Here is a 22,485-nt window from a genome sequence, read left to right on the forward strand (position 1 = left end):
GTTGTGGATTAATTTTTCAGCGGAATTGGCTGTCTTTATTTTTATCCCTCCCTCTCTAGTGACTCTTGCGTGGAGTTCCACATCTTGGGTATTTGCTATCCCATACGTCACTAGCTCATGGACTCTTGCCAATTACATGAAAGAAAACATAATTTATGTAAGAACTTACCTGATAAATTCATTTCTTTCATATTGGCAAGAGTCCATGAGGCCCACCCTTTTTGTGGTGGTTATGATTTTTTTGTATAAAGCACAATTATTCCAATTCCTTGTTGATGCTTTCGCTCCTTTCTTATCACCCCACTTCTTGGCTATTCGTTAAACTGAATTGTGGGTGTGGTGGGGGGTGTATTTATAAGCATTTTGAGGTTTGGGAAACTTTGCCCCTCCTGGTAGGAATATATATCCCATACGTCACTAGCTCATGGACTCTTGCCAATATGAAAGAAATTAATTTATCAGGTACGTTCTTACATAAATTATGTTTTTCACATGATACCTATCCAGCTTTGTATGCTAAATCAATGGTGCAGGGATTATACAAAGATATCACAATTAATATCCTTAAATCCCAATGTTCGACACTCTCTGATGTGGTGGTTAAATCACCAGCATTTAGTTCAAGGAGCTTCTTTTGTTCGGCCAACCTGGACTGTGATCACAACAGATGCAAATCTTTCAGGTTGGGGAGCTGTTTGGGGATCTCTGACAGCAGAAGGGGTTTGGAAATCTCAAGAGGCGAGATTACCAATCAATATTTTAGAACTACATGCAATTCTCAGAGCACTTCAGTTTTGGCCTCTGTTAAAGAGAGAACCATTCATTTGTTTTCAGACAGACAATATCACAACAGTGGCATATGTCAATCATCAGGGTGGGACTCACAGTCCCCAAGCTATGAAAGAAGTATCTCGGATACTTGTTTGGGTGGAATCCAGCTCCTGTCTAATTTCTACGGTGCATATCCCAGGTGTAGACAATTGGGAGGCGAATTATCTCAGCCATAAGACTTTACATCCGGGGGAGTGGTCTCTCCATCCAGATGTGTTTTCTCAGATTGATCAGATGTGGGGTCTTCCATAGATAGATCTAAACAAGAAACTTCCCAGATACCTGTCCAGGTCCAGGGATTTTCAAGCGGAAGCAGTGGATGCATTGACACTTCCTTGGTGTTATCAACCTGCTTATATTTTCCCGCCTCTAGTTCTTCTTCCAAGAGTGATCTCCAAAATCATCATGGAACAATCGTTTGTGTTGCTGGAGGCTCCAGCATGGCCTCACAGGTTTTGGTATGCGGATCTTGTTTGGATGTCCAGTTGCCAACCTTGGCCACTTCCGTTAAGGCCGGAACCTATTGTCTCAACGTCCGTTTTTCCATCAGGATCTCAAATCATTAAATTTGAAGGTGTGGAAATTGAACGCCTAGTGCTAAGTCATAGAGGTTTCTCTGATTCAGTGATTAATACTGTAATGAATTAATTCACTGTATCAATTCAATCCTTTGTATGGATCACAACTGTGGATGATAGGTTTTGTATCACTTAGCTGTAAATTAACATATGGATAAATGTTAATTTTAGGGCACAAAGTGAGTTTATATCGAATTCACAAACTTGGATTAATCTGTGAATAGGTGTAGAATCTCTCACTATGTTTATACTTGCAAATTAATAAAGTATAAATTTCCACACTGGAAAAATAGCAATGAAGATTTTATGCTGGTAATATAATTCTAAGTACAGCCAAAATGTTTAGGAAACCACTGAGACCACATTACCTGCATATAGAGATTAGCAGGGAAATGGTCTGTAGCAGCAGAACGTGTGAATCAGTGAGACAGGCTGAGACAGAATGGTAGAACAGCTGATATGAAATCTGCTTGTAAGCTGAGCCGTCTGGAATAGTTGTGATGTCACTGCTTAGGAATGTCTTGCTGTGAGCAGCTCCGTGTTTGCTGAAACTTGCAATGCAGACTGGCAGTTGAATTAGAGGTAAACAGCTTACCGGGAATTGTAACAGTATCAATCTTGCAAATTGTGACAAGCAGGTCACGCTGTTGTAGTGTCAATAAATCACTTGATAAACTTCAGCAGTAGCGGAGCAGAAGTAGCAAGTTCTGCCTAGGCAGAAAGCAGTCCAGTTTCCTTGTAGAAATTCAGGTTAAAGATTTAGGAATAAACTTTCTAAGGTTTGAAATAGCTGGAGCACAAAACATGTGCAGGGAGCTCAGTTAGGTTGATTTCTTAATCACTAAGCACCTGGCTGGCCTCAAGAGTAACTTTAAATAGGGTAAGGGGTTGGCCTGAGTTTGTAAAGGTGGTATAGAGAGATTACAGCCTTTCTGTAAAGGTGGAACAGAATTCCTGACAGAATGCCCCCTTCAGGCATGCCGTCCCACGGCTTGCATGCGTGGTCTTTCGGGATTCCGTCGATGGAACTGAGAGATAAGTCTTGGGGCATTGACATGGTTAACGGGTTCCCATGTGTCCTCGTCAGAGGAATATCCTTTCCACCTAACCAGGTACTGAAGTTGACCCCTGTTGATGCGTGAGTCTAGTATGTTACCTACTTCATAAATATTATCCTCTAGAATTTGTGTTTTTGGAGGTAATACTTGGGTGCTGTTAATAGCTGCTGGTTTTAGTGAGGATACATGAAAAGTGGGATGTATACTTAAAGATGAGGGTAAGCGAAGCGTTATAGCATTTTGATTGACGACTTTAATAATCTGGAAGGGTCCAACAAACAGAGTAGCTAACTTCTTACTGGGAAGTTGTAGTTTTAGATTTTTCGTGGAAAGCCAGGCCCAATCTCCTATGGAATATTGTGGAGAAGGTCTTCGTCTGAGGTCGTAGTACTTCTTTTGTACAGCTTGAGCTGTCTGGAGGTTTTCTTGGAATAACTTCCAATTCTCATGTAAATGGTCAGCTAAATCTTCAACGTTTGGGTTACAACAGGATTCCGTTGTTGTTAAGACCATCTTTGGGTGAAATGCGTAATTTGCGTAGAAAGGTGTCATTTTGCTAGAGGAGTTAAGGGAGTTGTTGTAAGCAAATTCAGCTAGAGAGAGGTATTTATTCCAATCCCCCTGATGGTAGGCACAGTAACACCTCAAGTACTGTTCAAGCCACTGGTTTAATCGTTCAGTTTGGCCATTAGTCTGGGGGTGGTAAGCAGTACTATAACGATGGTCGATTTGGAGTTTCTGGCATAAGTTTCTCCAAAAACGAGAGGTGAACTGCGTGCCTCTATCGGTGGTGAGAATCTCTGGAATTCCATGGTACTTTACTACATTATCAATGAATAACTGAGCTGTTTCGGCTGAGGTTGGGAGTTTGTGGTGAGGTACAAAATGAGCCATTTTAGTGAGGAGGTCTATTATAACCAAGACTGTATTCATTCCGGCGGAAGTAGGTAATTCAACAATGAAGTCTAGGCCTAAGTGAGTCCAAGGTCTTCCAGGGACTGGTATTGGCATGAGTAATCCATATGGGGGTCTTTTTTCGGATTTTGATGTAATACATCTAGTACAAGCCTGTACATAGAGGCGAATCTCCGGAGCCATTCCTGGCCACCAGTAAGCCCTACTTATTAGCTCTTGAGTTCTCTGGATCCCAGGGTGTCCAGAGAGAGGAGTATCATGATGTTCTCTAATGATGTATTGTCTTAAAGTAGTCGGAACATACAACTTATTTTGTTTGTAGTAGAGACCATCCAATCCTATACGTAGATCAGGTGGAAGTTCCTGTTCAGTTTGCAAGGCTTTTTTAAACTTGGAAGCTGTGGTGGTAATGCTTCCAATGTATGAGTCGTGTGGAATTATAGCCGAAGGGGTTTCGCTACAATCGGGTTTAGGGTCTCTACGGGATAAAGCATCTGCCTTACCATTACGAGAGGCTGGCCTATATACTATCTGGAATAGGAATCTACTGAAATAGAGACTCCACCTCACTTGTCTTGAGGAAAGAGTCTTATTCCTTTGTAAATATTCCAAATTTCTATGGTCTGTATACACTATTATTGGTAGTTGAGTTCCTTCTAGTAGATGTCTCCAAGTCTCGAAAGCTCTTTTGATGGAGAGAAGTTCCTTTTCGCCTATGGGGTAGTTTCTTTCGGCGGGGGACATCATCTTGGAAAAGAAGGCTATCGGATGTAATGGATGCATTAGGCTTTTTCTCTGAGAAAGAACTGCTCCCAAAGCATAATCAGATGAGTCTACTTCGAGGAAGTATTGGAGATCAGGATTGGGGTGATGTAAAATGGGTGCTGATGTAAAAGAGGATTTCAGATATTCAAATGCTTCTGCTGCCTTTTCATTCCAAAGAAATCTGGAAGTGCAACCAGTAAGCGAGGTCAATGGTTTAGCTATACCAGAATACCCTTTAATGAATTTTCGGTAGTAATTACTAAACCCTAAAAACCGCTGTAGATCCTTGCGGCTTTGTGGGGTAGGCCAGCTCTTTACCGCTTCTACTTTGTCTTGTTGCATTTGAATGCCCTCGGATGAGATATTGTATCCCAAGAAGGAGATCTTTTCAGCATGGAATATACATTTTTCGGCCTTGGCATATAATCGATGTATTTGAAGTCTGGATAGAACCCAGCTGACGTGTTTGATATGGTCTTGTAAATTCTGGGAATAAATGAGAATGTCATCCAGATAGACCACTACACATATGTCAAGGAGATCCCTGAAAACATCATTGATGTAATGCTGAAAAGTTGCAGGAGCATTACATAATCCAAATGGCATAACCAGGTATTCGTATAGGCCATATCTCGTTCTAAACGCAGTTAACCATTCATCTCCCTCTCTTATGCGAATGAGGTTGTAGGCCCCCCTGAGGTCCAATTTGGTGAATATCTTAGCTTGATGGAGTCGCTCAATAAGTTCAGGAATTAAGGGGAGTGGATACCTGTTTTTAACGGTAACTTTATTGAGCTCTCTATAATCAATGATCGGACGTAGTGATTTATCTTTGTTTCTAACAAAGAACATACCAGCTGCCGCAGGAGACACGGACGGCCTGATGAACCCTTTTTTTAAGTTTTCGTCTAAATAGCCTTTTAAATGTGCTAATTCAGGTTGGCTTAGAGGGTAGAGATGACCATGTGGTATTACTGAACCAGGTTTCAGATCTATAGGGCAGTCATAGCTACGGTGTGGAGGTAGTGTTTCTGCCTCCCTCTTACTAAATACTTCGGTATATTGTGAATATACTTCAGGTATATCTGTAGTTTGTTCAGCTATGTGGATGGTATGTGTTGAATGGTAACAATTTGTTTTACAATGAGAGGAGTTCAAAGTGACTTTTAGGGTTTTCCAATCTATGGAGGGTTCATGGAGGCGTATCCACTGAATACCTAGAACGATTGGAAAAAGAGGAGAAGGTAAAACATCAAATGACATGTATTCGAAATGGCAGTTTTGAGTGGTAACCATTAAAGGAACCGTGTGGTGTGTTATCGGACCGCTAGCTATGTATGTACCATCCACAACACGAATGGAGACAGGAGAGCTTTTTTTTCAAGTGGTATTTTATTTGCCTTAACAACCTCTATGTCTATATAATTCCCATGTGCCCCAGTGTCGAGAATGGCCTCAGAAGATAGGCGTCTACGGTCCCACTGCAAAGAGAGAGAGATGAAACAATAATTAGGTTTGTTCTGCTGTGAAGTAGTACAATTGGTTAGCAGACACTTACTTTTCTTGTTTTTCAGAAGAATGGGGCAGTCCTTGACTGAATGTGCTGGACTAGCACAATAAAGACACAACGAGAGAGTTTTTCTTCTTTGCTTTTCCTCAGTAGACAGAGGACCCCTCAAGAGCCCTATCTCCATTGGTTCCTGAGATGTCCCACCACTACCTACGGGTACTGCGGAAGTGGGGGTCTTACGATAAGTAGGTTCTGGACCATGGCGTTCAGACTTCCTCTCCCTTAGGCGCCTGTCTATTTGCATAGATAATCTCATCAATGCTTCCAATGTGTCAGGTAGCTCCACTCTGGCAAGCTCATCTTTAACACTATCAGAGAGTCCCAGTCGGAATGGATTTTTCAAGGCTACCCTGTTCCATTGAGAGTCCGTTGAATACTGTTTGAACTCAGTAATATACTGTTCAACTGGTTTCGTACCCTGTTTGAGGGCTCTCATCTTTGTTTCTGCTGTAATCTGTGAATTTGTATCAAGGTATAGCTCATCCATGGCCTGAAGAAAGTCTGGGAGAGAGAATAGAATGGGGCTGTTAGATTCATAGTATGAGTCCGCCCATATCCTGGGTTCTCCTCGCAGATAGGAGATCATAGTCAAAACCTTTAAATGGTCGGTGGGATAAGTCTTTGGTTTGAGTGTGAAAGTGAGCAAACAGGCATTTTTGAACTGACGATAAGTTCTTCTGTCCCCAGAGAATAAATCAGGACTGGATATTTGTGGCTCAGGATGAGTGTCTTGTGATGGTGTTTTGTATCCTATGGAATCTCTAATGACCTTTCTTAGAGTTTCATTTTCTATTTGTAAACTGTTCATAGCTTGACCTAATTGGTCCACCTTCTGTGACAGTTCATAAACCACCTGTGGTAAATCCACTGGATCCATCTTACTGGCTTAGTGATTCTGTAATGAATTAATTCACTGTATCAATTCAATCCTTTGTATGGATCACAACTGTGGATGATAGGTTTTGTATCACTTAGCTGTAAATTAACATATGGATAAATGTTAATTTTAGGGCACAAAGTGAGTTTATATCGAATTCACAAACTTGGATTAATCTGTGAATAGGTGTAGAATCTCTCACTATGTTTATATTTGCAAATTAATAAAGTATAAATTTCCACACTGGAAAAATAGCAATGAAGATTTTATGCTGGTAATATAATTCTAAGTACAGCCAAAATGTTTAGGAAACCACTGAGACCACATTACCTGCATATAGAGATTAGCAGGGAAATGGTCTGTAGCAGCAGAACGTGTGAATCAGTGAGACAGGCTGAGACAGAATGGTAGAACAGCTGATATGAAATCTGCTTGTAAGCTGAGCCGTCTGGAATAGTTGTGATGTCACTGCTTAGGAATGTCTTGCTGTGAGCAGCTCCGTGTTTGCTGAAACTTGCAATGCAGACTGGCAGTTGAATTAGAGGTAAACAGCTTACCGGGAATTGTAACAGTATCAATCTTGCAAATTGTGACAAGCAGGTCACGCTGTTGTAGTGTCAATAAATCACTTGATAAACTTCAGCAGTAGCGGAGCAGAAGTAGCAAGTTCTGCCTAGGCAGAAAGCAGTCCAGTTTCCTTGTAGAAATTCAGGTTAAAGATTTAGGAATAAACTTTCTAAGGTTTGAAATAGCTGGAGCACAAAACATGTGCAGGGAGCTCAGTTAGGTTGATTTCTTAATCACTAAGCACCTGGCTGGCCTCAAGAGTAACTTTAAATAGGGTAAGGGGTTGGCCTGAGTTTGTAAAGGTGGTATAGAGAGATTACAGCCTTTCTGTAAGGTGGAACAGAATTCCTGACAAATACTATGTTACAAGCTCGTAAATCTGTCTCTAGAAAGATTTATTATCGAGTTTGGAAGACTTACATTTCATGGTGTTCTTCTCATAAATTTTCTTGGCATTTTTTTAGAATTCCTAGAATTTTACAGTTTCTTCAGGAGGGTTTGGATAAGGGTTTGTCTGCAAGTTCCTTGAAGGGACAATTCTCTGCTCTTTCTGTTTTATTTCACAGAAAGATTGCCAATCTTCCTGATATTCACTGTTTTGTACAGGCTTTGGTTCGTATCAAGCCTGTCATTAAATCAATCTCTCCTTGGAGTCTTAATTTGGTTTTGATGGCTTTACAGGCTCCTCCATTTGAGCCTATGCATTGTTTGGACATTAAGCTACTTTCTTGGAAAGTATTGTTCCTTTTGGCCATCTCTTCTGCTAGAAGAGTTTCTGCGCTATCTGCTCTTTCTTGTGAATCTCCTTTTCTGATTTTTCATCAGGATAAGGCGGTTTTGCGGACTTCATTTAAATTTTTACCTAAGGTTGTGAATTCTAACAACATTAGTAGAGAAATTGTTGTCCCTTCCTTGTGTCCTAATCCTAAGAATTCTTTGGAAAGATCCTTACATTCTTTGGATGTGGTGAGAGCTTTGAAATATTATGTTGAAGCTACTTATGATTTCAGGAAGACTTCTAGTCTATTTGTTATATTTTCTGGTTCTAGGAAAAGTCCAAAGGCTTCTGCTATTTCCTTGGCTTCTTGGTTAAAGCTTTTGATTCATCAAGCTTATTTGGAGTCGGGTCAGGCCCGCCTCAGAGAATTACAGCTCATTCTACTAGATCAGTCTCCTCTTTGTGGGCTTTTAAGAATTAAACTTCAGTTGATCAGATTTGTAAAGCGGTGACTTGTTCCTCTTTGCATACATTTACTAAATTCTACCGTTTTGATGTATTTGCTTCTTCAGAAGCAGTTTTTGGTAGAAAAGTTCTTCAGGCAGCTGTTTCAGTTTGATTCTTCTGCTAATGTTTTAAGTTTTTCTTGTCATTAAAGAATAAATTTATAATTTGGGTTGTGGATTATTTTTTCAGTGGAAAATGGCTGTTCTTTATTTTTATCCCTCCCTCTCTAGTGACTCTTGCGTGGAGTTCCACATCTTGGGTATTGATATCTCATACGTCACTATCTCATGGACTCTTGCCAATTACATGAAAGAAAACATAATTTATGTAAGAATTTACCTGATAAATTAATTTCTTTCATATTGGCAAGAGTCCATGAGGCCCACCCTTTTTATGGTGGTTATGATTTTTTTGTATAAAGCACAATTATTTCCAAATTCCTTTGTTGATGCTTTTTACTCCTTTCTTTATCACCACACTACTTGGCTATTCGTTAAACTGAATTGTGGGTGTGGTGAGGGGTGTATTTATAGGCATTTTGAGGTTTGGGAAACTTTACCCCTCCTGGTAGGATTGTATATCCCATACGTCACTAGCTCATGGACTCTTGCCAATATGAAAGAAATGAATTTATCAGGTAAATTCTTACATAAATTATGTTTTTTTTGTAATGTAGTGCTTTTTATTTTTTGTAATTTTTTATTTTTTTCGTAGTGTTAGGTTTTTTACAAAATTTTATTTCGGTTTTTAATTGGTAGTTGTTTTATTATTTATTAGAATAGTTATATTAGGTTCATTTATAGTTTAATGTTAGTTTTTATTTTATTTTACATGTAAGTTTAGATTTATTTTAAGATAATTATATTTTAATTTGAAGTTAGGGGGGTGTTAGGTTTAGGGGTTAATAGTTTTATTTAGTGTTTTGTGATGTGGGGGGTGATGGTTTAGGGGTTAATAGCTTTATTAAGGTGACGGGGAGCGGCGGATTAGGGATTAATAACTTTTGTTAGTGACAGGGAGCGGCGGATTATGGGTTAATCACTTTATTTAGTGTCGGGGGTGGCGATTTAGGGATTTATCACTTTATTGTCGGGGAGCGGCGGATTAGGGGTTACTAATTTTTATTAGTGTTGGCGATGTCGGGGAGCGGCGTATTAGGGGTGTTTAGACTAGGGGTTTATGTTAGGGTCTTAGGTTTAAATGTTATTTTCTTTTCCCCATAGACATCAATGGGGTTGCATTACGGCTATCTCCATTCCGCGATCGCAGGTGTTTTTTTTTTCTAACATTTTCTTCCCATTGATGTCTATGGGGGAAAGCGTGCATGAGCACATCAAGTCAGCCCTTGGCATTTGCGCGGTATGGAGCTTAACGCACCATACCGCACAGCACAAGGAGGCTTTTCAGTAATTCGTAATGGCAGCGCTATGGAGAGTGCAATAACGCAAATTTTTTGGCGTTCTTTTCGCACGCTCTTTAGCGCAAAACTTGTTATCTAGGTGATTATTTCTATTCCTTTTCCTCTTTTATTGAAGAAGTAGAAAATACTTTTGTTTTGAACTATATAAATCTTTTTATATATCTGCTGTTTCTATCATATCACTGTGGTACACTCTCTCACACAGGCAATACATGTTAACATAATTAAATGGGCTATAGTGAGGTTTTAATAACCAATGGGAAATTAAAGTGAATGTAAATTTTGATGATAAAGTGCCCGTTTTTTTAAAAATTTGATTCCCCTGGTTGTCGCAAGCCTCTTCCTATGTCAGAAATGACGGATCAGTCATCCTCCAATCACGGCTTCCCCCCCGGGGGAATCAGTGTCGGATTCAACTCTGTGATTGGAGGAAGCCGGATTCCTCATTTTAGAACTAGGAAGAGGCTTTGCGACAGCCCGTGGAATCAAAGCAATGCAGCGGCTGTCAAGATTAAAAGGTAAGTATTTTGTTTTAAACAATTTTTTAAAAAGAGACAACAGAAATTGTAAATAGTGATATTTTTTTTTATTTTTTTTTCTTCAGGTGAAAACGATGCTAAGATTTCATGTAACATGGAAAAAACAGAATATCAGTGGCTAAGAAATATGCCTGAACCTGCAGAGCAGGAAATTTGTGCCAATTTAAGTACAGGTGAGTGTGTGTAACATGTCTTACGGACACAGGTTGTAGGTGACATTTCTAGGAGACGTAGGGTGCAGGTAAGTGTATGTGTGTGACATGTCTGAGGAAAGTAGGGCACATGTGATTGTAAGTGTGTGATATGTCTAAGGGATGCGGGGCACATGTGATTGTACGTGTGTCACATGTCTGTTGGAAGGAGGGGATAGGAAAGCAGTGTACATGTCTGACACTTCAGAGGGATGTAGGGCAAAGTGAGTGCTTGTGTGTCATGTCTGTGGGAAACAGGACACAGATAGTGTATGTGTGCCACATGTGAGGGTTGCAGGGCACAGGTGAGTGTACTTGTGAGAGGGGAAATAGGACACAGGTGAGTGCACGTGTGTGACATGTTTTAGGCACAGGTGAGTGTACATGTCTGATGTGTATGTTCACTAATAAAGTTTATTCTACATATTATATATATTACCTTTTATATAAAATGATAATCTGGTCTTTATTACAAGTAAATAATATAAAAAATAAAATTTAATAATTATTGCTTATGTGCACAAAACATTCAAAGAGACACTCAAGTCAAAATAAACTTTTATGCTTCAGGAAGAACATGCAGTTTTAAGACACTTTTTCCAATTTACTTCCAATTTTATCAAATTTTGCAGTCTTTTTATATACACACTTTCTGGGGAACAAGCTCCTACTGAGTATGTGCACAAGTTCACAGGGTATATGTATACTAGTCTGTGATTGGCTGGTGTCTGTCACATGATACAGGGGTCTGAAAAAGAGGAGAAAAAATAAATTTGACAGAAAAAAATTGTACTGCTTATTTTAAATTCAGAGTAGGTGTTATTGCCTTGTCTTTATTTTTATGTGTTTGTTAATTATACAATTGTATTATATTTGAGTGCTAAGCTGGATTTAAGCTTTTTTTTAAACTATTTTTTTATTTATTTATTTTTACCGTTGGCAAGGTTAGGTGATTACCTTTCGAACAGTGGGTCTTGGGGGTCTATAGCTGCTTAGATGCCTGAGATACAGGCTTCTAAGCAGCATGCCCTCTTTCCCTATAGTGTGCATTGTAAATTTTAAATAAAGTTGCCCAGTGACGTCATCACGTTATTTTGCGTGACGTCACCATGCGAAACGGGAAGCCCCGGCAATGCCTGTCACTATACAGTCCCGATCGCCGGGTTGGGAGTCGATCGGAGCCCCCAGATTGCCCTCAAGGTGGGTGAGTGCCAATGACGGCTCTGAGCTGTCGTTTGCACTCAGACACTGAACCCAAATTTTTTATTTTGTGATTCAGATAGAGCATGCAAATTTAAGCAACTTTCTAATGTACTCCTATTATCAATTTTTCTTTGTTCTCTTGCTATCTTTATTTGAAAATGAAGGCATCTAAGCTATTTTTTGGTTAAGGGCCCTGGACAGCACTTGTTTATTGGTGGGTGAATTTATCCACTGATCAGCAAGAACAGCCCAGGTTGTTCACCAAAAATGGGCTGGCATCTAAACCTACATTCTTGCATTTCAAATAAAGATACCAAGAGAATGAAGAAAATTTGATAATATGAGTAAATCAGAAAGTTGCTTAAAATTGCATGCTCTATCTGAATCACACAAAAAAAAATTGGGTTCAGTGTCCCTTTAATGGTCCTTTATGTTGCATATTAACCCTCTTTCCTGTGATGTAAATGTTCTTAGCCTTTTTTAAGTAAATTCCTTAACTGTGGTGAAGTTAACACATGAGTGAGATTCTTTTCTCTGATGAAGATTTTATATATTGCTTAGATATACTACACCACCTGGGGCCATTTTCTTTGTTTTTGTTGTTCTAGAGTCATCCTTCTTTTAACTACAAGCACATGAGCAATAGTTCTAAAGATACGTTTATGTGCTGAAATAATTATATTACTTGATTCTGTGAACACAATTCTTAAAGGACTAGATACTTTAGTCAGAGACCAAACTATATTGAAAATAATGTTTTTTTTCTACCTAAGTGTGAATTCTTAGAAATAGTCCCTAATGTCCACTTAAACTTACCCTTAAGCCTTAGCATGGAAGCTGTGAAAAGGTCAGAGGACTGATTAATCAGAACAGTTTATATGTTCTCATGATAAAATAATTATGTGTTTAATAACATGACTCCCATTGTGTTTCTTATTGACAGGTGAATTCACAAACTGCAATAATCCTAGTCATGATCAGAGTGCAGATGCTTATTTACATCTTCTTCAAAATCAAAGAAGCCACATGGGAAATGTATATTCTGAGTTTGGGGAAGGTTTTCTTAAGAAATCACATCATCTTAAACATCTAAAAATTCATACAGGAGAAAATCCATTTTCTTGTCCTATATGTGGGAAATGTTTTAACCGCAAAAACATTCTTGTTGCTCATCGGAAAATTCATACTGGAGAAAAAGGATTTTCATGTTTTGACTGTGGGAAATGTTTTACTCGGAAATCAGATCTTATTCGTCATCTGAAAATTCATACAGGAGAGAAAGGATTTTCATGTTCTGACTGTGGGAAATGTTTTACTCAGAAATCATCTCTTATTAAACATCAGAAAATTCATACAGGTGTGAAAGCATTTTCATGTTCTGACTGTGGGAAATGTTTTACTTGGAATTCAAATCTTATAAGGCATCAGAAAATGCATACAGGGGAGAAAGGATTTTCATGTTCTGACTGTGGGAAATGTTTTACTCGAAAATCAGCTCTTGTTAAGCATCAGAAGACTCATTATAAAAGTTTAACCTCATAAGTGCAGAGGGTGACACATAGTTGGCATCCACAAAATACCTAGTGTTAATGATGACTGCATGTGACCCCCCTGGGGCACACAGTTTTGAAGCCGTTTGAGGCCCCTTCTGCACCTCAAGCGTTTATGAGGTGCAGAATCAAAATCACTAGTCAGTAAGACTGATTTAAATCGATTTAAATCATGTTTTTTTTTTCATTTTTAGAATAACTTTTCAGATTATTTTTCCAGTTATATCAGACCATTACTGATGTGTTTATATATCATTAGATATGCATAGATAGATCATTGAAATGAATTACATTATTTGGAGGTGAACTATCTCCAGGTTAATTGGTTAATCATTCAGAAGTCGGAGAAAAATTATTATATTAATAATAACAATAGAGAGAGTTTTATTTAACTAAAACATTTTTTTTTCTTTTTTAATGCCTGCCCCTCCCTCCTCACACTTGTGCAGTTCTATTCCACTCCAAACAATCTTCTATTCAGTGAGCTTCTTGAAACTTAGTATGGGTTGATGTTGTGTACATAGGTTTGCAGGGGAGCAATGGCATTAATGGAAAGGAAAGTCAAAATTAAACTTTCATGATTCAGAATGAACATGCAATTTTAACAATTTTCTAATTGACTTCTCTTATCTAATTTGCTTTGTTCTTTTTGGTATCCATTGTTGAAAAGCCTGCATAGGTAGGCTCACTCAGATGCAATGCACTACTGTGAGCTAGCTGCTTGTCACTCTTACCCATTGTATTCAGATAGGCCCCAGTAGAGCATTGCTCTCCTTCAACAAAGGATTCCAAGAGAATGAAGCAAATCTGATAATGGAAGTGAATCTGAAAATGGTAGTCTCTATCTGAAACCCAAAAGTTATCTTTCATGATTATGTCCCTTTAAGGTCTATTTATCAACTCTGTATGTTAATTTTATAACATTTTGCTGTGAATAAGGGGCATATTGTTTCTGCAGACACAAATTCACAGTTTTGAGGACTACAAAACCAATAATATGTGATAATATCTTCAAGATTTAAAAATTGTCCAAAATAATCTGACAGAAACCTCTGGGGGAGCATTACATTGTGAATGGATTAATGGAATTAATTTACCAAAAAAATAAAACAAAAAACATTATACCATCTTGCTATATAATTAAAAACAAATCTATATTTCAGGAGGAATAACATTTGGATTATAATGTATAATATATATTTCTTTCATGTAATTAGCAAGAGTCCATGAGCTAGTGACGTATGGGATATACATTCCTACCAGGAGGGGCAAAGTTTCCCAAACCTCAAAATGCCTACAAATACACCCCTCACCACACCCACAAATCAGTTTTTACAAACTTTGCCTCCCGTGGAGGTGGTGAAGTAAGTTTGTGCTAGATTCTACGTTGATATGCGCTTCGCAGCAGGCTGGAGCCCGGTTTTCCTCTCAGTGTGCAGTGAATGTCAGAGGGATGTGAAGAGAGTATTGCCTATTTGAATTCAATGGTCTCCTTCTACGGGATCTATTTCATAGGTTCTCTGTTATCGGTCGTAGAGATTCATCTCTTACCTCCCTTTTCAGATCGACGATATACTCTTATATACCATTACCTCTACTGATTCTCGTTTCAGTACTGGTTTGGCTTTCTACTACATGTAGATGAGTGTCCTGGGGTAAGTAAGTCTTATTTTTTGTGACACTCTAAGCTATGGTTGGGCACTTTTATATAAAGTTCTAAATATATGTGTTTAAACATTTATTTGCCTTGATTCAGGATGATCAATATTCCTTATTTCAGACAGTCAGTTTCATTATTTGGGATAATGCATATGAATAAATCATTTTTTCTTACCTTAAAAATTGACTTTTTTTCCCTGTGGGCTGTTAGGCTCGCGGGGGCTGAAAATGCTTCATTTTATTGCGTCATTCTTGGCGCGGACTTTTTTGGCGCAAAAAATTTCTAATCATTTCCGGCGTCATACTTGTCACCGGAAGTTGTTCGTGTTTGCGTCATTTTTTTTTACGTTTTGCGCCAAAAATGTCGGTGTCACCGGATGTGGCGTCATTCATGGCGCCAAAAGCATTTAGGCGCCAATAATGTGGGCGTCTTTTTTGGCGCTAAAAAATGTGGGCGTCATTTTTGTCTCCACCTTTTTTTTCACATTATTTAAGTCTCATTTTTCATTTGCTTCTGGTTGCTAGAGGCTTGTTCATTGGCATTTTTTCCCATTCCTGAAACTGTCTTTTAAGGAATTTGATAGATTTTGCTTTATATGTTGTTTTTTCTCTTACATATTGCAAGATGTCTCAGATTGACCCTGGATCAGAAGTTACTTCTGGAAAAACGCTGCCTGATGCTGTTTCCACCAAAGTTAAGTGTATTTGCTGTAAACTTGTGGTAACTGTTCCTCCGGCTGTAGTTTGTGATGAATGTCATGATAAACTTGCTAATGCAGATAGTATTTCCATTAGTAATATTCAATTACCTGTTGCTGTTCCATCAACATCTAATACTCAGGATGTTCCTGTTAATATAAGAGATTTTGTTTCTAAATCTATTAGGAAGGCTATGTCTGTTATTCCTCCTTCCAGTAAACGTAAAAGGTCTTTTAAAACTTAATTTTTTTTCAGATGAATTTTTAAATGAACATCATCATTCTGATTTGTCTGTTTCTGATGATGATTTTTCTGGTTCAGAGAATTCTGTCTCAGATATTGACACTGATAAATCTTCATTTCTTTCATGTAATTAGCAAGAGTCCATGAGCTAGTGACGTATGGGATATACATTCCTACCAGGAGGGGCAACGTTTCCCAAACCTCAAAATGCCTATAAATACACCCCTCACCACACCCACAAATCAGTTTTACAAACTTTGCCTCCTATGGAGGTGGTGAAGTAAGTTTGTGCTAGATTCTACGTTGATATGCTCTCCGCAGCAGGTTGGAGCCCGGTTTTCCTCTCAGCGTGCAGTGAATGTCAGAGGGATGTGAAGAGAGTATTGCCTATTTGAATTCAATGATCTCCTTCTACGGGGTCTATTTCATAGGTTCTCTGTTATCGGTCGTAGAGATTCATCTCTTACCTCCCTTTTCAGATCGACGATATACTCTTATATATACCATTACCTCTACTGATTCTCGTTTCAGTACTGGTTTGGCTTTCTACTACATGTAGATGAGTGTCCTGGGGTAAGTAAGTCTTATTTTCTGTGACACTCTAAGCTATGGTTGGGCACTTTTATATAAAGTTCTAAATATATGTGTTCAAACATTTATTTGCCTTGATTCAGGATGTTCAACGTTCCTTATTTCAGACAGTCAGTTTCATATTTGGGATAATGCATATGAATAAATCAATTTTTTTCTTACCTTAAAATTTGACTTTTTCCCTGTGGGCTGTTAGGCTTGCGGGGGCTGAAAATGCTTCATTTTATTGCGTCATTCTTGGCGCGGACTTTTTTGGCGCAAAAATTTTTTTCTTTGTTTCCGGCGTCATACGTGTCGCCGGAAGTTGCGTCATTTTTGACGTTTTTTTGCGCCAAAAGTGTCGGCGTTCCGGATGTGGCGTCATTTTTGGCGCCAAAAGCATTTAGGCGCCAAATAATGTGGGCGTCTTTTTTGGCGCTAAAAAATATGGGCGTCACTATTGTCTCCACATTATTTAAGTCTCATTGTTTATTGCTTCTGGTTGCTAGAAGCTTGTTCACTGGCATTTTTTCCCATTCCTGAAACTGTCATTTAAGGAATTTGATCAATTTTGCTTTATATGTTTTTTTTTCTATTACATATTGCAAGATGTCCCAGATTGACCCTGAGTCAGAAGATACTTCTGGAAAATCGCTGCCTAGTGCTGGATCTACCAAAGTTAAGTGTATTTGCTGTAAACTTGTGGTATCTGTTCCTCCAGCTGTTGTTTGTAATGAATGTGATGACAAACTTGTTAATGCAGATAATATTTCCTTTAGTAATGTTACATTACCTGTTGTTGTTCCATCAACATCTAATACTCAGAGTGTTCCTGTTAACATAAGAGATTTTGTTTCTAAATCCATTAAGAAGGCTATGTCTGTTATTCCTCCTTCTAGTAAACGTAAAAGGTCTTTTAAAACTTCTCATTTTTCAGATGAATTTTTAAATGAACATCATCATTCTGATTCTGATAATGATTCCTCTGGTTCAGAGGATTCTGTTTCAGAGCTTGATGCTGATAAATCTTCATATTTATTTAAAATGGAATTTATTCGTTCTTTACTTAAAGAAGTTTTAATTGCATTAGAAATAGAGGATTCTGGTCCTCTTGATACTAAATCTAAACGGGTTTTTAAATCTCCTGTAGTTATTCCAGAAGTTTTTCCTGTCCCTGATGCTATTTCTGAAGTAATCTCCAGGGAATGGAATAATTTGGGTAATTCATTTACTCCTTCTAAACGTTTTAAGCAATTATATCCTGCGCCATCTGACAGATTAGAGTTTTGGGACAAAATCTCTAAGGTTGATGGGGCTATCTCTACTCTTGCTAAACGTACTACTATTCCTACGGCAGATAGTACTTCCTTTAAGGATCCTTTAGATAGGAAAATTGAATCCTTTCTAAGAAAAGCTTACTTATGTTCAGGTAATCTTCTTAGACCTGCTATATCTTTAGCGGATGTTGCTGCAGCTTCAACTTTTTGGTTAGAAGCTTTAGCGCAACAAGTAACAGATCATAATTCTCATAGCATTGTTAATCTTCTTCAACATGCTAATAACTTTATTTGTGATGCCATCTTTGATATCATTAGGGTTGATGTCAGGTATATGTCTCTAGCCATTTTAGCTAGAAGAGCTTTATGGCTTAAAACTTGGAATGCTGATATGTCTTCTAAGTCAACTTTGCTTTCCCTTTCTTTCCAGGGTAATACATTATTTGGTTCACAGTTGGATTCTATTATCTCAACTGTTACTGGAGGGAAAGGAACTTTTTTACCACAGGATAAAAAATCTAAAGGTAAATTTAGGTCTAATAATCGTTTTCGTTCCTTTCGTCACAATAAGGAACAAAAGCCTGATCCTTCACCCACAGGAGCGGTATCAGTTTGGAAACCATCTCCAGTCTGGAATAAATCCAAGCCTTTTAGAAAACCAAAGCCAGCTCCAAAGTACACATGAAGGTGCGGCCCTCATTCCAGCCCAGCTGGTAGGGGGCAGATTACGATTTTTCAAAGAAATTTGGATCAATTCAATTCACAATCTTTGGATTCAGAACATTGTTTCAGAAGGGTACAGAATTGGCTTCAAGATAAGGCCTCCTGCAAAAAGATTTTTTCTTTCCCGTGTCCCAGTAAATCCAGCGAAGGCTCAAGCATTTCTGAAATGTGTTTCAGATCTAGAGTTAGCTGGAGTAATTATGCCAGTTCCAGTTCTGGAACAGGGACTGGGGTTTTATTCAAATCTCTTCATTGTACCAAAGAAGGAGAATTCCTTCAGACCAGTTCTGGATTTAAAAATATTGAATCGTTATGTAAGGATACCAACATTCAAAATGGTAACTATAAGGACTATCCTGCCTTTTGTTCAGCAAGGGCATTATATGTCCACAATAGATTTACAGGATGCATATCTGCATGTTCCGATTCATCCAGATCACTTTCAGTTTCTGAGATTCTCTTTCCTAGACAAGCATTACCAGTTTGTGGCTCTGCCGTTTGGCCTAGCAACAGCTCCAAGGATTTTTACAAAGGTTCTCGGTGCCCTTCTGTCTGTAATCAGAGAACAGGGTATTGTGGTATTTCCTTATTTGGACGATATCTTGGTACTTGCTCAGTCTTCACATTTAGCAGAATCTCATACGAATCGACTTGTATTGTTTCTTCGAGATCATGGTTGGAGGATCAATTTACCGAAAAGTTCATTGATTCCTCAGACAAGGGTAACCTTTTTAGGTTTCCAGATAGATTCAGTGTCCATGACTCTGTCTCTGACAGACAAGAGACGTCTAAAATTGATTTCAGCTTGTCGAAACCTTCAGTCTCAATCATTCCCTTCGGTAGCCTTATGCATGGAAATTCTAGGTCTTATGGCTGCTGCATCGGACGCGATCCCCTTTGCTCGTTTTCACATGCGACCTCTTCAGCTCTGTATGCTGAACTAGTGGTGCAGGTATTACACAAAGATATCTCAATTGATATCTTTAAAACCGATTGTACGACACTCTCTGACGTGATGGACAGATCACCATTGTTTAGTTCAGGGGGCTTCTTTTGTTCTTCCGACCTGGACTGTCATTTCAACAGATGCAAGTCTGACAGGTTGGGGAGCTGTTTGGGGGTCTCTGACAGCACAAGGGGTTTGGGAATCTCAGGAGGTGAGATTACCAATCAATATTTTGGAACTCCGTGCAATTTTCAGAGCTCTTCAGTCATGGCCTCTTCTAAAGAGAGAATCGTTCATTTGTTTTCAGACAGACAATGTCACAACTGTGGCATATATCAATCATCAAGGAGGGACTCAGTCCTCTGGCTATGAAAGAAGTATCTCGAATACTGGTATGGGCGGAATCCAGCTCCTGTCTAATTTCTGCGGTTCATATCCCAGGTATAGACAATTGGGAAGCGGATTATCTCAGTCGCCAAACGTTACATCCAGGCGAATGGTCTATTCACCAAGCGGTATTTCTTCAGATTGTTCAAATGTGGGGACTTCCAGAAATAGATCTGATGGCTTCTCATCTAAACAAGAAACTTCCCAGGTATCTGTCCAGATCCAGGGATCCTCAGGCGGAGGCAGTGGATGCATTGTCACTTCCTTGGAATTATCATCCTGACTATATCTTTCCGCCTCTAGTTCTTCTTCCAAGAGTAATCTCCAAGATTCTGAAGGAATGCTCGTTTGTTCTGCTGGTGGCTCCAGCATGGCCTCACAGGTTTTGGTATGCGGATCTTGTCCGGATGGCCTCTTGCCAACCGTGGACTCTTCCGTTAAGACCAGACCTTCTGTCACAAGGTCCTTTTTTCCATCAGGATCTCAAATCCTTAAATTTGAAGGTATGGAGATTGAACGCTTGATTCTTAGTCAAAGAGGTTTCTCTGACTCTGTCATTAATACTATGTTACAGGCTTGTAAATCTGTATCTAGGAAGATATATTATCGAGTTTGGAAGACTTACATTTCTTGGTGTCTTTCTCATCATTTTTCCTGGCATTCTTTTAGAATTCCGAGAATTTTACAGTTTCTTCAGGATGGTTTGGATAAAGGTTTGTCTGCAAGTTCCTTGAAAGGACAAATCTCTGCTCTTTCTGTTCTTTTTCACAGAAAGATTGCTAATCTTCCTGATATTCATTGTTTTGTACAAGCTTTGGTTCGTATAAAACCTGTTATTAAGTCAATTTCTCCTCCTTGGAGTTTGAATTTGGTTCTGGGGGCTCTTCAAGCTCCTCCGTTTGAACCTATGCATTCACTGGACATTAAATTACTTTCTTTGAAAGTTTTGTTTCTTTTGGCCATCTCTTCTGCTAGAAGAGTTTCTGAATTATCTGCTCTTTCTTGTGAGTCACCTTTTCTGATTTTTCATCAGGATAAGGCGGTGTTGCGAACTTCTTTTAAATTTTTACCTAAGGTTGTGAATTCTAACAACATTAGTAGAGAAATTGTGGTTCCTTCATTGTGTCCTAATCCTAAGAATTCTAAGGAGAGATCATTGCATTCTTTGGATTTAGTTAGAGCTTTGAAATATTATGTTGAAGCTACTAAGAATTTCCGAAAGACTTCTAGTCTATTTGTTATCTTTTCCGGTTCTAGGAAAGGTCAGAAGGCCTCTGCCATTTCTTTGCCGTCTTGGTTAAAGTCTTTCATTCATCATGCTTATGTCGAGTCGGGTAAAACTCCGCCTCAAAGGATTACAGCTCATTCTACTAGGTCAGTTTCTACTTCCTGGGCGTTTAGGAATGAAGCTTCGGTTGATCAGATTTGCAAAGCAGCAAGTTGGTCTTCTTTGCATACTTTTACTAAATTCTACCATTTTGATGTGTTTTCTTCTTCTGAAGCAGTTTTTGGTAGAAAAGTACTTCAGGCAGCTGTTTCAGTTTGATTCTTCTGCTTATAATTTTAGTTTTTTTCATTATAAGATTTAAACTTTATTTTGGGTGTGGATTATTTTCAGCGGAATTGGCTGTCTTTATTTTATCCCTCCCTCTCTAGTGACTCTTGCGTGGAAGATCCACATCTTGGGTAGTCATTATCCCATACGTCACTAGCTCATGGACTCTTGCTAATTACATGAAAGAAAACATAATTTATGTAAGAACTTACCTGATAAATTCATTTCTTTCATATTAGCAAGAGTCCATGAGGCCCACCCTTTTTGTGGTGGTTATGATTTTTTTGTATAAAGCACAATTATTCCAATTCCTTATTTTTTTTTTTATGCTTTCGCACTTTTGTCTTATCACCCCACTTCTTGGCTATGCTTTAAACTGATTTGTGGGTGTGGTGAGGGGTGTATTTATAGGCATTTTGAGGTTTGGGAAACTTTGCCCCTCCTGGTAGGAATGTATATCCCATACGTCACTAGCTCATGGACTCTTGCTAATATGAAAGAAATGAATTTATCAGGTAAGTTCTTACATAAATTATGTTATTTATTTAAAATGGAATTTATTCGTTCTTTACTTAAAGAAGTTTTAATCACATTAGAGATGGAGGAATCTAGTCCTCTTGATACTAAATCTACTAAGCATTTAAATTCGGTTTTTAAACCTCCTTTAGTTATTCCGGAAGTTTTTCCTGTCCCCGATGTTATTTCTGAAGTAATTTCTAGGGAATGGAATAATCTGGGTAATTGATTTACTCCTTCTAAAAGGTTTAAGAAATTGTATCCTGTGCCATCTGACAGATTAGAGTTTTGGGACAAAATCCCTAAAGTTGATGGGGCTATCTCTACTCTTGCTAAACGTACTACTATTCCTATGGCAGATAGTACTTCCTTTAAGGATCCTTTAGATAGGAAGATTGAATCCTTTCTAAGGAAAGCTTATTTATGTTCAGGTAATCTTCTTAGGCCTGCTATTTCTTTGGCTGATGTTGCGGCAGCTTCCACTTTTTGGTTGGAAGCTTTGGCACAACAAGTGTCAGATCATAATACTCATAGCATTGTTAAACTTCTTCAACATGCTAATAACTTTATTTGTGATGCCATCTTTGATATCATTAGAGTTGATGTCAGGTATATGTCTTT

At 38.5% G+C, this 22,485-nt stretch overlaps 1 protein-coding gene across 1 annotated transcript in view; it reads left to right on the top strand.

Annotated features, from left to right (window-relative positions):
- LOC128657882 (zinc finger and SCAN domain-containing protein 12-like) overlaps positions 1 to 22,485 on the top strand; it is a 64,009-nt gene that overhangs the window by 36,625 nt on the left and 4,899 nt on the right. Inside the window, exons 5-6 of the mRNA XM_053712310.1 lie at positions 10,411 to 10,518; positions 12,683 to 12,955. Of these exons, the coding sequence (XP_053568285.1) occupies positions 10,411 to 10,518; positions 12,683 to 12,955 (381 nt within the window). The remainder of the gene's footprint in view (positions 1 to 10,410; positions 10,519 to 12,682; positions 12,956 to 22,485) is intronic.

Source organism: Bombina bombina, chromosome 4 (genome assembly GCF_027579735.1).
Source record: "Bombina bombina isolate aBomBom1 chromosome 4, aBomBom1.pri, whole genome shotgun sequence".
NCBI lineage: Eukaryota > Metazoa > Chordata > Amphibia > Anura > Bombinatoridae > Bombina > Bombina bombina.